The sequence below is a fragment of the Sparus aurata genome, chromosome 21 (assembly GCF_900880675.1).
Source record: "Sparus aurata chromosome 21, fSpaAur1.1, whole genome shotgun sequence".
Lineage (NCBI taxonomy): Eukaryota > Metazoa > Chordata > Actinopteri > Spariformes > Sparidae > Sparus > Sparus aurata.
Genome location: NC_044207.1, coordinates 5,368,768 through 5,381,325, shown reverse-complemented (window position 1 = coordinate 5,381,325; position 12,558 = coordinate 5,368,768). Strand labels below are relative to the sequence as shown.

At 38.9% G+C, this 12,558-nt stretch overlaps 1 protein-coding gene across 1 annotated transcript in view; it reads right to left on the bottom strand.

Moving 5' to 3' along the window:
* The window catches only part of LOC115573243 (cadherin-6-like), an 87,204-nt gene that overhangs the window by 57,351 nt on the left and 17,295 nt on the right, over nucleotides 1–12,558 (bottom strand). The window contains exon 2 of the mRNA XM_030403943.1: nucleotides 3,971–4,305. Coding sequence (XP_030259803.1) covers nucleotides 3,971–4,192 — 222 coding nt within the window. The 5' untranslated portion in view covers nucleotides 4,193–4,305. The remainder of the gene's footprint in view (nucleotides 1–3,970; nucleotides 4,306–12,558) is intronic.

The window sequence follows — 12,558 nt, the reverse complement described above, 5'->3', positions numbered from 1 at the left end:
AACGTTACATATCTTTAGCTTATCAAAGTTAACAGGAGAGCTGTTAAAGTTAAATATCAGCCGAAGCAGTCGTATTAACATAGCCTTAGATTAGATTCTGCTTCCTGTGGAGACCAGCCGAAATACGAATAGTGCCACTCTGCCATTGCTGATCACACTGAGGTCAAACAGGGTATAAAGTAAAATCCTCCCATCAGCATTTTACTGTCATCATCAGTATTTGCGCAGTTATCAACTGCCAAGCGAAATGTCAAGCGAGTGCATCTGAAGGTAATGATTTTTGTTCAACTGTGTGACTAAATATAAATGAACCGGATGAGGACTGTATATATATTCTGTATTGGATATTCTCAAATCTCTCTTAAATGTCTGTCCTCCATGGTACCAGGAGTGAAACATTAACAGTGTTTGCTTAACCATATTGTTGCCCCTGCTCATCATACCCACATCCCTGCTAATATGTCTCTAAACCATATCTGAAGCACCCAGCAGACCCCCTACAGTGAATGCAACACCCCAGCAGGGAAGTAAAGTCTGCTGACTCCATCTTGCTTCTCTTTGTGTTTACCTCAATCATGGCAAACTCGATTTGTTTCAAAGCCTACTCTGTTTTGTGGTGTCAGACAGCAGGCTTCATACGGAGCATCACAATACCTCACGGCATCTGGTTACTGATCAAACAGCACAGCTTCAACTACCATCACGCCACACTGTGCGCTAACTTCATAAATAGGGCTTTGAGTGAGAAATTCCTCTTCATATTAAACAGAGCAGACAGTTAGATGGAAATGCCCTAGATAACACTATAATCTGTACACAAGGTGAGTGAACATTATACACTTTGTTACAAGTGCAATAATACATCTGCATGTTTAATGTACAGCCTCCTGTGGCAGGTCGCCATGGCACACACGACTGGATTTAACTTTTTCTTGGCCCCGAGATTGATGTTGTATAATATGTAATCTGTAAAACATCAAGTGGTATGACATTCTGAATGCGGTCTTGGGCAAAAGACCGCCTTCTCTTCCAGCAGTGCCCTGGATTTTAGATAAGTGTTTGAACTTGGATCTCACTGGTAACGATGTTGAATTACATCATCATTCAATAGTGAAGAAATACTATAGTCAAAACATTTGCAATATTAAGGTAGGATGATATTTGTACACAAATCTACAACCTCTGAGGGTTCAAGCTGCATGACACTTTCTATTAAGTTCCTACAGAGGGGCAAAGGTATTGTGTATGCACTATAAATGTACCCTTGGTTCCCCTCGAGTCACCAAAACAGCTCTGACACATAGAGCCAGAGACACAAAGACTTCTGGAGTTGTCCTGTGGTGTCTGGCATTTGGCCACTGGCAGTGAATCCTTCAGGTACTGTAAGTTGGTGCCTCCATGGATCAAACACCATGGATCAAACATTTTCCTGCATATCCCACAGATCCTTGTCTGATTGAATTCTTGGGAATTTGTAGATCAGATCAGTGCCTTCGGCTCTGTCACATTCCTTGAGTTATTCCTAACCAGTTTTTATGGTGTGGCAGGGCACATTGACCTACTTTGGGGGGTACTGCCATTGCTGTTGCCAGGAGGTTGTTTATATATTCTACATCGGTATTTGGGTTGATGGTGCGAGTCAAGTGACATTAATATGAATGTGAGGACCCAAGGTTTCGCAGGAGAACATTGCACAACAAGATGATTAATGTTAATCAATTCACCTGTCACCTGTGCTTTTAATGTTGTGGCTGATTGATGTATATTTGCATAATTTTCCCTTCTTACTTAAACACATATAAATGAAAATGTGTTTCTGTTTTTCGAAGGGTGTGCAGAAGCAGCAGAGAAACATGCTGAACTAGAATTACCGTATTGTGGTTGTATGCCTCCGCGCTCAAGGCAAGTTGCTGTTCCTGAGCTGTGGCATTGAATAATAAAATATTTTTTGTAGAATATTGGTGTCATAGTAGATATTTCATTGTTTTATCATATAAGACATTTGTAGGTCAAATGTTATTGGAATCATCGTATACATTCCTGAGTTATGGCCAAAAATGTGTTTTGTGAGATCACACTGACTTTAACCTCTGATCTTGGGCCACTAAAATCTAATCAGTTCATGCCTGATTCATTTTGGAAATTTGAACTACATTTGATAAAATTCTCTCAATGCTTGTTTGAGATATCATGTTTACCAAAAAAGGATGCAATGAGGTCACAATGGCCCATACCTTTGACCACCATCCTCGAGTGCAACTGAACATTTGTATCAAACTTGAAGAAATTCCCTTAAGGTTGATGTACAGACAAACGGGCAGTCGACCTGAAAACGTAATGCAATATGCAGCATATTATGTGTTTTAATAAAACAACAAGAAGATAAAAAGCTAAAACAGGATGGTATTCACCATTCATTACATATGTGCATGTCAACTGTGAAAATCTACACTTTCCTGATATATTCACTTCACATTAGACATTCTGTTTTGGTGCGAATGCTGCTATTCTCCTACTGTCAGCCTTTCTGTCCTCAATGTGTGGAGCACAGCACAGTCACAGTGCCACAAACAGATTATCATCAACATGTCCTCACAGTTTGGGAGAGTAAAAATATCCCACTGTAACAATTTTAGATATTCCATAATTATGAGACAGTCTGAGGAAACAGAATCAGAGCAACGGTTGCTTCCAGTGCTCCACAGCAACAATGGAACTGTGTCATACATCTAGAGTGGCCCTAAAATACATGTTATACAGTGCTGCTGTATGTGTTCAGTGTAATTTGTGCTGCCTTTGTGAGCATCAGGTAGGACCTTAGTGCATTTTTTTTTTTTTATGTGCTTCTAACTTAAAACATTTTCAAAGAGGGGCACTAAAGTTGAAAATGTTCAAATTCTACATGTAGTTTCTTAAAACAGTATTTTTTTGGTCACTTGTGGGCAGAAATAATGCATACATTACAGTGTGGTTTCCGGCCAAGTAATTGAGTTTTAGTTCAATATTCACTCTGTGTTTAGCTCTGGTTTGGTCTCCTTTAAAACTATGTTGGTCTTGAGTTACTAAATGCTTTACTGTTGTTACCAAATAATTGCCAACCTCCTGTTCTGCCATCTAGCAGCTTGATTACAGTGGGCATATCGGGACTTTCTAACTGAAAGAAAGCTGCCTGTTGCTGCTGAAAGCAACTAATGTAACAGTCAAGTTGTGACCATGAAACAAGCACAGCACTTTTGTCAGTAGACCAGAAGTCAACAGTGACTAACCTACTACATTATGTTAAGTACAAAACATAACTTTATGTGACATATGTTATAACAGAACATAAGTAGTTTTGTTGCTAAACCTAACAAAACTAACCATACAACAAAGGTCACGTTGTTTTGATAACGATGAGCTAATAGTGATAGTAATAAAAGCTAATAGTCCTATCATTGACTAATATATAGATAGATGAGACACATCTCAACTTCCTTCCGCTGTACAAAAAAATATTTAGCCAAAATATTGCAGATACGAGTGCTGTCATTTTGTGATGGTGACATAATTCAGAGGAGTCAGGGCCTGCATTGTAGTGATCAAGCAGCAGTCTTGAGTTCATGCCAATACAGTGCCAATTGTGACCAGGGCTCAGCTGTCAATCATGACTTATCACCCTTTTATATGGCATTAAATAACAACAAACAAACAACAAACTTGTATAGCAATGATCATCAGCAGTGATTGAAATAATTATGCTTGCAGGCACAGAAGCCATGGGCAAACTGGTTAAACAGTGATTCATATTAGCAAACATTTATATTCATAAAGCCTGCAATTAACAACAAAAGAAGAGCAAACGTGACTGAGGATTGTCTTTATAGTTTATCTAGGGGATTTTATATAATTCCAGAATTGTATGTAATGTCATAAAGGACTATTTCAATGTTTAATGAAACTTAAAATCAGAAGGCATTGGCAGTACTATTACCTTGCCAATGTACTGGTAGTCGCTGCCTGTATACTCCTCCTGCAGGAAAAACTGGTTCCACATCCAGCCACGTCTCACTCTTTTGAGAAGCTTGTTTCTTGTGGTCCCAGCTTCAGTTTCCTCTCCATCTAGTGTCTCTGTCCTCGATCCACTCAAAGACAATGCATCCAAGGAAAGGCCAAGACAGAGAACACATACAACGCCCGGAAATAAAGTCCTCATTTTTCTGGACGAGGTGTAGGATGTACAGATGACAAATGGTTTATCTTCCCAGTTGGACCACCTTGAATTGGGAGATGAGTTTACCAGTCATAGTCCATCACGGGGTAAAAGATCTGTAGAAGGAGCAGAGAGCAATGAGTGCATGGCTGAGCTAAACATTGCAACACTGAAGTCCAGCTTTAATAAGAGGGCATTGCAAGAGCAGTTTATGCATTTCTTGGCACCTGAACTGCTTGATGTTGGAGTGCAGAGTTCTCATCTTATTGGTTTGGAAATGTAAAACCCCTTTTCTTAATGCATATCATTTCACAGGACTGTACTAATGACAAGTGCAGATGGAATAAGTGTAGCTGATTGCACACTCTAATTTATACGCTAATTTATGAAGATTCCCTTTCACAAAAAAATATCACATTCTTCAATCCTGAGCTGTAATACATGGCTTTTCACAAATGTATTTCAGTTGTGTCTATTCTAAATGCTACTACTTCTAGTTGTTTGCTGTTTTTCAATCGCTGTCAGTGAATTGTCAGTGAAAAATTCCTGCAAATGCTTCAGATCAAAAGCCAATGAGCAACAACAGATGAAGTGACATTGAAGAACACTGATCATATTGTTTTAATGCAATGCTCTGCTAGGAAACTTTGGATTATGGTATTCATGTGGATGCACTGTAGACCAATAACACCACCCTATGGGAATGGCTTTCTACAAACCCCCCAACAAGACAATGCACAGGGAGGTCCAACCATGGATCGAACTTGGCTCTGACTTGCTGAGGCATAAACACAAATTCTGTTAGGGTGTTGGCGGCAAATCCTGTGCACTGTTAGGTAGAGTCTTCAGGAAATTCAGTCTACCTGTATCCTGGGAAATCTGTAGGCCAGATTTGATACCTTGAGCTGTTTTTCCACATTCTTCAGGACATTCATTAACAGTTATTGTGATTCGTGTCATGTGGCAGCCACATAAATAACGAAGATTTCCCAGCAGAACATTGCATTGTACGAGATTATCAGTGTTATTTACTTCACCTGTCAGTGGTTTTGATGTTGTGACTGATCAGTGTATGCCCTTTAAGTAGCTGCAAGTCTTTTGGATGTGTCTAGTCTAGGACTAGACTAGACAGAAAATCGTATTTTACTGATGAAATTTGTGTGTACTGAATTTATAAAGACGAAAGGCAGGGAAATGAAAATGAGTGGATAATTATACTAAAATGTGATAATAAATATTTGTGAGACAGGCAACATTTGAAATTAAATTGTTTGACTCTCTGCAGTTGAGGGAAATCAAGGCCTTGTCCATGTATATTATATAAAGTGTTGCACTGGATCACTTTATATTTATTAGTTACAAACAGCTACAGTAAATCAACAGCCCAAGCACCTTGAATTAACCATCCTATAAAAAGTGAAATCTTAATGCATATGCAGACTCAATTCTAGAGAGAGCTCTCCAAATCTCACAAGCAGACCCAACGATTCACATAGCTGAGCTAAATCTTCCTTTTTCCCTGACAAGGTTGAATATTTCCATTTACCATGGTTGTCTCTCCATAAATAAAGATTTATTTTTGCCTGGCAAAGAGAGCACATAAATGCACTTAGTGCTCCCACCGCTCAGCCGATATTAGTTACACACTGAGGAAGATGTTTAACAAAGCAATAAAGTCAAACTATCATTTAGCATTAACAGGACAAAGGCATAAATCCAATGAAAAGAACATGGAGAGACTGTAGTACCAACAGATGCACTCAACATCAACTGAGAAGAAATATATAAGATTAATGGAATCTTCACTATCAACAACTGCCACTCTGAAGGCCCTCGATTCCACCAGATATTTGTCCGGTCCTGCTCCGCTGTGCCCGGTGTATGTGTAACTTCCACGGGGTCAGCTGCGCTGCGTATCTGCTCTGTCCCTGCTCCAGCAGTCCGGAGCCCTCGGAGCAGAAACGCAGCAATTCAGCCAAATTGAGCACAGAGCAGACAGGAAGTCACACATTGAAACAATAACATAACATCTGGTTATTTTTTTTAAAAAACACCAGCACAAAAAAAGAGACAAATACAAGCTCTTCTTTTGTAGATCATCTTGTAGGGCTCTGGCAGTGCTCCTCAAAATGGACAGATTGGTATCCCTGAAGTTAACTGACTTGGGGTTATACTATTACAATAAAGCATTCATTTAATTTTTTGGAGCGCATCACGATTTTCATAATCAGGAATTTACTGACTGTGTTTCAGACGGTTTTGGCCTCCATATCATCCATTAATTCCTGATAGAATAGAAATTCAGAGACATTCTCCATGTATTTCAAAGTATACCAGCCTTTTTTTAAAACTTGAGAAAATCTGGTGACTTTCCTGTGATGGTGCACCAGTAGTGGTGGGTTTTACGTCAAGCTGAACTGGCTAGAATTCTCTTGCAAACACAGCAGGGATTAATTGCATTTGTTCTAATCATGTGATGGCACAATTCTGAACTGCTGAAGAGACTGATCAATGCTTTATTTATTTCATTTAATATGTAAGCGAAAGATTTAATTTGACCAACGTTACATCTATTGATATGTTTCATTTGGTTTGGATTGAATCCAGGTTTAAATGTTTAATCGGTTAAATCTTGATTTCCACTGACTTAATCCTCATTGGTTAAACCAGGCAGAGAGGGTTTAAGCCTCATTTACACAGCGTTTGTCTCTTACATCACCTTTAAATCGTCTTAATTTCCACCTCTCTTTCATCACTGAGGTGGATACAAATACAACACAGAGAGAACAGAGCTTCCTACAGAAAAGTACCCATAGAGATTTATGATCTGTTCCCAGGAAAAAAACACGTCACCTTTGTATTGTTGTGAACTGGTTGTCTGTAGTCATACAGGTTACAAATCAGCTTTACCCCAGTGTTTAAGGTGTATTGTAAAGTTCAATTCACACACAGAGTGGGCACATCTCCACCTGTTCCTGTATGCAAAGGTTTCCCTCAAATATTAACATCTACCACTGACTAAATGGTTATAGCTTCTAAACCACAAACTTGTGAACTTAAAAACTGTACTGGATCAATAAATCCATACATATTCACATCAAATGATCTAGGAGAAAAGCTTACACAGCAATTACCACACTGAAAGGAAATATGCTTTTATATTCCCACACAAAGCTCTTGCTCTTCACTATCACGTTTTAAGGATTGTGGTAAAGGGCGTTTCAGAGGCTGCTCATCAAGGGAAAACAACAATAACCATAAACCTGACCACTCAACTAATTATGCTCATTGTGCACTGGTCATGCAGAGCTTGATCTGAAGGATAATCCACCACATCAGTTCACATTTGTAGCACTAAGGGGCAGCCCTGATATGCAACAGTAACTTTAACTATAAGCCATCACAACTTGACTGTGTGGACACCTTCAAAAGTATGGCAAAAGCTCTGCCAACACAATGAAATCAACTTATTCTGAACATATGTCACAATCATACTTAGATTTTTGCATTTCATGACGACTTGATTGAACTGAATAGAACCATTATTATAAAACATTATTTAAGTTAATTAGCAATGTTGTTGAAACCCTAAACTGACAAATCAGAAAGCATCCTCACTCATTTTTTCCCTACAGGTCTCTTGTCTAATGTGCGTGTATTGCATTAGTCCCTTTACGTTGGTAATTTATGAAAAGGCTTTCATTGAATCAGATGGAGAACACACAGGAGACTGATTGATTCTGGCTGGAAGCCTCCACAAATTTTTTAACGAGCCTCACCGCTTCATTATTGTGCAGTGCAACAGGCTAAGCCCTTCAAGTCTCCCGGTTCAAAGGGATTTCCCCAACTGCCTAGTTATTCTAGTGTGTATTAGAGTGTGTGTGACCAAAATGGCCTCAGCACTGTTGTACTGGCCAAAGTCCAAACCATTAAGAAGCCATCACCAAAATCATCCAATCAGTCTGTCATTCAGTTCCATTGGGCATAGCTCATAGATGAAGGTACAGCCACCTTTGACATGTTCCTCTTTCCAGGACCTTAACTGTTCGTATATTACATTTTCAGCAAGCCAACAACAGGTACCTGTAGCTGCAGTGCCTATAATGTTTTGATATCTCCACATCATAAAGCAGTTAAAGGTCTCTAAGAACAATAACAATATCTTTGTAGAGGACCACACCACTGTTTCTGTATATCTAGACCAATTTACTAAAATTATTTTACATAACTACATACCATTGTGTTTTAGAGGTCTGAATCTGTCTTTCCAGGCTTCCAAGGATCCATTCTAGATTGGAAACTATTCAAATACTCTGCTCTGTTATCCAAAAGAGTTTTAAAACATATTGACAGAGCTATGCAATACATATATCAATGCAACCCTTGACAGTTATTTGAATCTATCAGCAGTTAATCTTGAGCGCTACTGGCTTTAAAATGCAGCCATTGTGTTTCCTGAATGTGAACAAAGCAGACTGATACTACAGTTATTAGTCATGCACAGATTGCAGGAGAACAGGCAAATAGAGGAATGTTTGGACCTTTCTGGACATGGCATTGTTCAAATTACATTGTAGAATCATTGACCTTTAGAAGACAGCACGCTGATGCCACCTGGCATGGTGTGCAGTGTAAAGGTATCTCTTTTTTTGCCCTTTTAACACTGAGATTGGAAAACTTCACTGCAATTAAGACTATCCTCTATGCTGCCTTTGTTTATATATACTGAACTAGTCAAAAAGTATATAAATATTCATATATATTGGTTCTGAATATTTTAAACAGTTTCAATATTCATTTTGTGCAGTCGTGATACACCAGTATGAGCTGTGCTTTCCTCTCCAAAAGTGAGCTAACATACACACCGTGCCTGATACACCCGCCTTACCTGTAAGTAAGTTAACTTAAATGCTTAGATCATTGATAAAAATCTTCAATTTGATTTATATATCTATATATATATATATGTCCAGTCGGATATATATATATATATATATATATATATATATATATATTTATACTTCACTCTTCACTTTAAGCTTTAAGCTCTTTACTTACTTACTTTTTACACCTTAAGTACATGGCTCGTTTTTAATACTTCAAGTTTTACTCTCTTCAAGACATTACTCTTAAGAGAAGTTGCTTCTGCATTATTTTTGTAACTTTTATATTTTTCACCTTCAACTTTTGTTAAATTTATTCCAGAACAAAGTTCTGTTTCAATTTCAATTAGAACCACCACTCATAAGCGAACGATCAAGATCCAGATCTTCATCAAGAAACCGTCATTAAAAAAGATGTTACGGCGACCTGGTGTTTAAGAAACCATGTAAGTGGTTTCCAGCGAAAGAAAGACTCTTTTGCCCCAAACAAACACAAACTGTGCCACCAGCTGGGTCTTGGATCGAGCCAAGGCCGCTGAGGATGACTAAATGCTGCTTGCTGACTCTCCAAATGACACTCATACAAGTATCCATTCCTTCATCTATTGGATTCACGCTTATGAAATATGAGTTGGTGTCCAATTGGCTCTGAATTAATATCTTTGATTTTAGGAGAAATTTTGTAAGGGCTCTGTTAGCATGAAATTATTCTCTGACTATTCAATTGCCTTCCCTACCCGCAATTTCACCATCAGTAACATTTCACTCATAGACTCATTACATTAGTCATTACAAACTCAGCATCTTTCTGTTACCTGTTCATTTTGTCATTTGTTAAATTTGCCATTTAATTTATTTACTCTGAGTTATTTAGCCAAATAAATATATTTAACCGTTTGTCTGTGGAGGTTTGTTTTACTGTGGAGAACCCATGATAAGTGTCGATCCCTGAGTGCGGCCTGACAGGCACGCTTGAGGAGCGGTTCACCATTACTCTCCTGCCTGTCAGGTCGCACTCGGGGATCCACACTTTTTGTCTGCCATGACGGCGACGCGCAGGACATGCAGCAGCTAACGTGAGTAGTTCAAAAACCTTCTTTTTCATAAACTCTGTGTACACAAACAATGTTCTCAATGCTCTTGTTCATGAGTAGAGACCCTAGTGATGCTACGAGCAAAGTTTCATGTTGTGTCGAGCCTTCTTAGTGTTCTAAAAATAGCGATTTTGATGCTAGCATATCCTGCCCCTAGCACTCCCGTTCGAAATTAAACGTGCCCAAAACCGAAACTACGGTAAATCTTAAAAGTGCCTTTTTCGTCGTACTTATGCTTTTACACGAAGGTTTGACTCATATTCAATCCCAAATAAAGCCTCGGTTGCTTTTTGGCGAGAGTTTCGCTTTAAAACAGCAGCACAGGCCAACGTCATATTTCCTCTTCTATCTCCCCACATTTGTCTTGCAAACAGTGATAAATGTTTATGACCTTCAGGTGACAATCACAGAATTTTCTACTCCTCCTGTTGCCTCCATCTCCTGCTTCTCCTGATGCATGGCTGTATATGTGTGTGTATGTGTTGCCACCTTGCAGACAGCCACTGAGACCTCTGACAACTCCCAGAGGACCAATTAGAGGTGAAAAAAGGAGAATGTCAGCCACCGAGCAGACTGTGTGTGTGACTGTGTGTGTGTATGTGTGTATGAGAGAGAGACAAGTACAAACCCAGCCACCCCTTTCCATCAGAATAGACCAGCCATCTGAAGGCAGCCAACAGCATCCACACCGCCCGTCCAGTTTTAACTCACACACCTCGCTGTCTCTCCTTCAGACACACAAGCACACACACATATGCACAAGCACATACACACACACGCACACACACACACACACACACACACACACACACACACACACACACACACACACACACATACACACACACACACACACACACACACTCCAGACCCTGGTCCTTTGGAATGTGAAGACTCATTATGAATAAACCATAAATAAGTTCCAGAAGCTGCACCTTGACTTTGGACACTTGACAAGTTTTTAAAGAATAAGCTTTTAGCAATGTTTTGTGATCCAAATGACATCAACATGATTCATGCTATTCAGTATAGCCCAGACACCCGAGACACAATGTAATTTAGTTACTCAGTCAGTCAGTCAGCCAGTCAGTCAGGGTCAGTACATGTATGTCTTCCTAATCCATTTAGCACTCCATCTGTCAGACAGTCATCTTGTTAGATATTCTGTCTGAGGGAAAATGCAGAGAGAGGGCAGTCAGTCTCTAACCCAGTTTTTGGCTTGGTGTATGTAAACATCTTCTTTATGATTCTGACAAACTCAGATAACTCTCATTTAAGAAGTCACATTTGCATGGAAACAAATTTCTGCTGTCTCTTAAGAGTGTTTGTACATTTTGCTGTACTACTACTTTTGAAAGAAGTGTTTCCTGTATGTAAAATGGTCAATGTGTACAACATATATCACAATTTAGTAACTATTCTATCATTCTATCAATTGAGAAATGTTATTATATTGAATAACCAGAATGTAGTGTCTGTCAAGTTGCTCAAGAACATTTCCCATAATAGTCTCACTAAGGGGATAGGTAATTGTAAACGTTATAGCTAAGGTTGACTAATACATGTTGTCTGACAGTAAATATCATATAATGTAACCCTACTTAACACTGCAATTATTTCACAATTACAGGTGATGTGATTCTCCAAATCCGATTTGATCTGACTTTTGCACAAAAGAGCTTGAAAGACAAAGGGAAAACATCCAAATCCTGCCAGATTCACTCCTCACCACACCTATCCATGTGGGCATGACTGTTGGATAACCAGTTTTGGAAAATGACATTTGAGGGGTTCATATTCAGGCTAGCATGGTGCTACATGAAAAGTCAGGGGAGTTATCCTGATACCATTAATGTCCGTTGCAAATGTCATGGAAATCTATACGATACTACTTGGGACCAATGTGGTAGACTAAAGGAGCAACTGACTGATGGAGCAACACTTACACATCACTGACATGGCTAAAAAACAAGACTATATTAATTTAAGGTCAGATTGTGGTATGTGAACTTGTATGCGGTCGTCATTCTTAAACATGTTATTTCTTGTCATGTATTACTGTGTAATAATCCAGCACTTTTCTACTGAATCCAAGTGACTCTTTTAAAAGCTCTCTTAAAATATGTAAGAATTTTAGTTGAAAACATTCAAAAAATTTCATTAAAATATTAACAGAATGTGAAAAATCAACAGCATGCCAATTTTGTATTGTGTTGCAGAAATATCTACTAATCTACTACATTAACCAGCTAGCCATGGCCCATCCTGATCCAAAGCTTCTGTGTTGGCTGTGTTAACACCTACACTCCCAGAGTGCTCTCAGTCCTGATCACTCACTGCACAGCTAAATGAACTAGAAAAATTGGGTGTGTGGCACATAGAGAATCTGTTG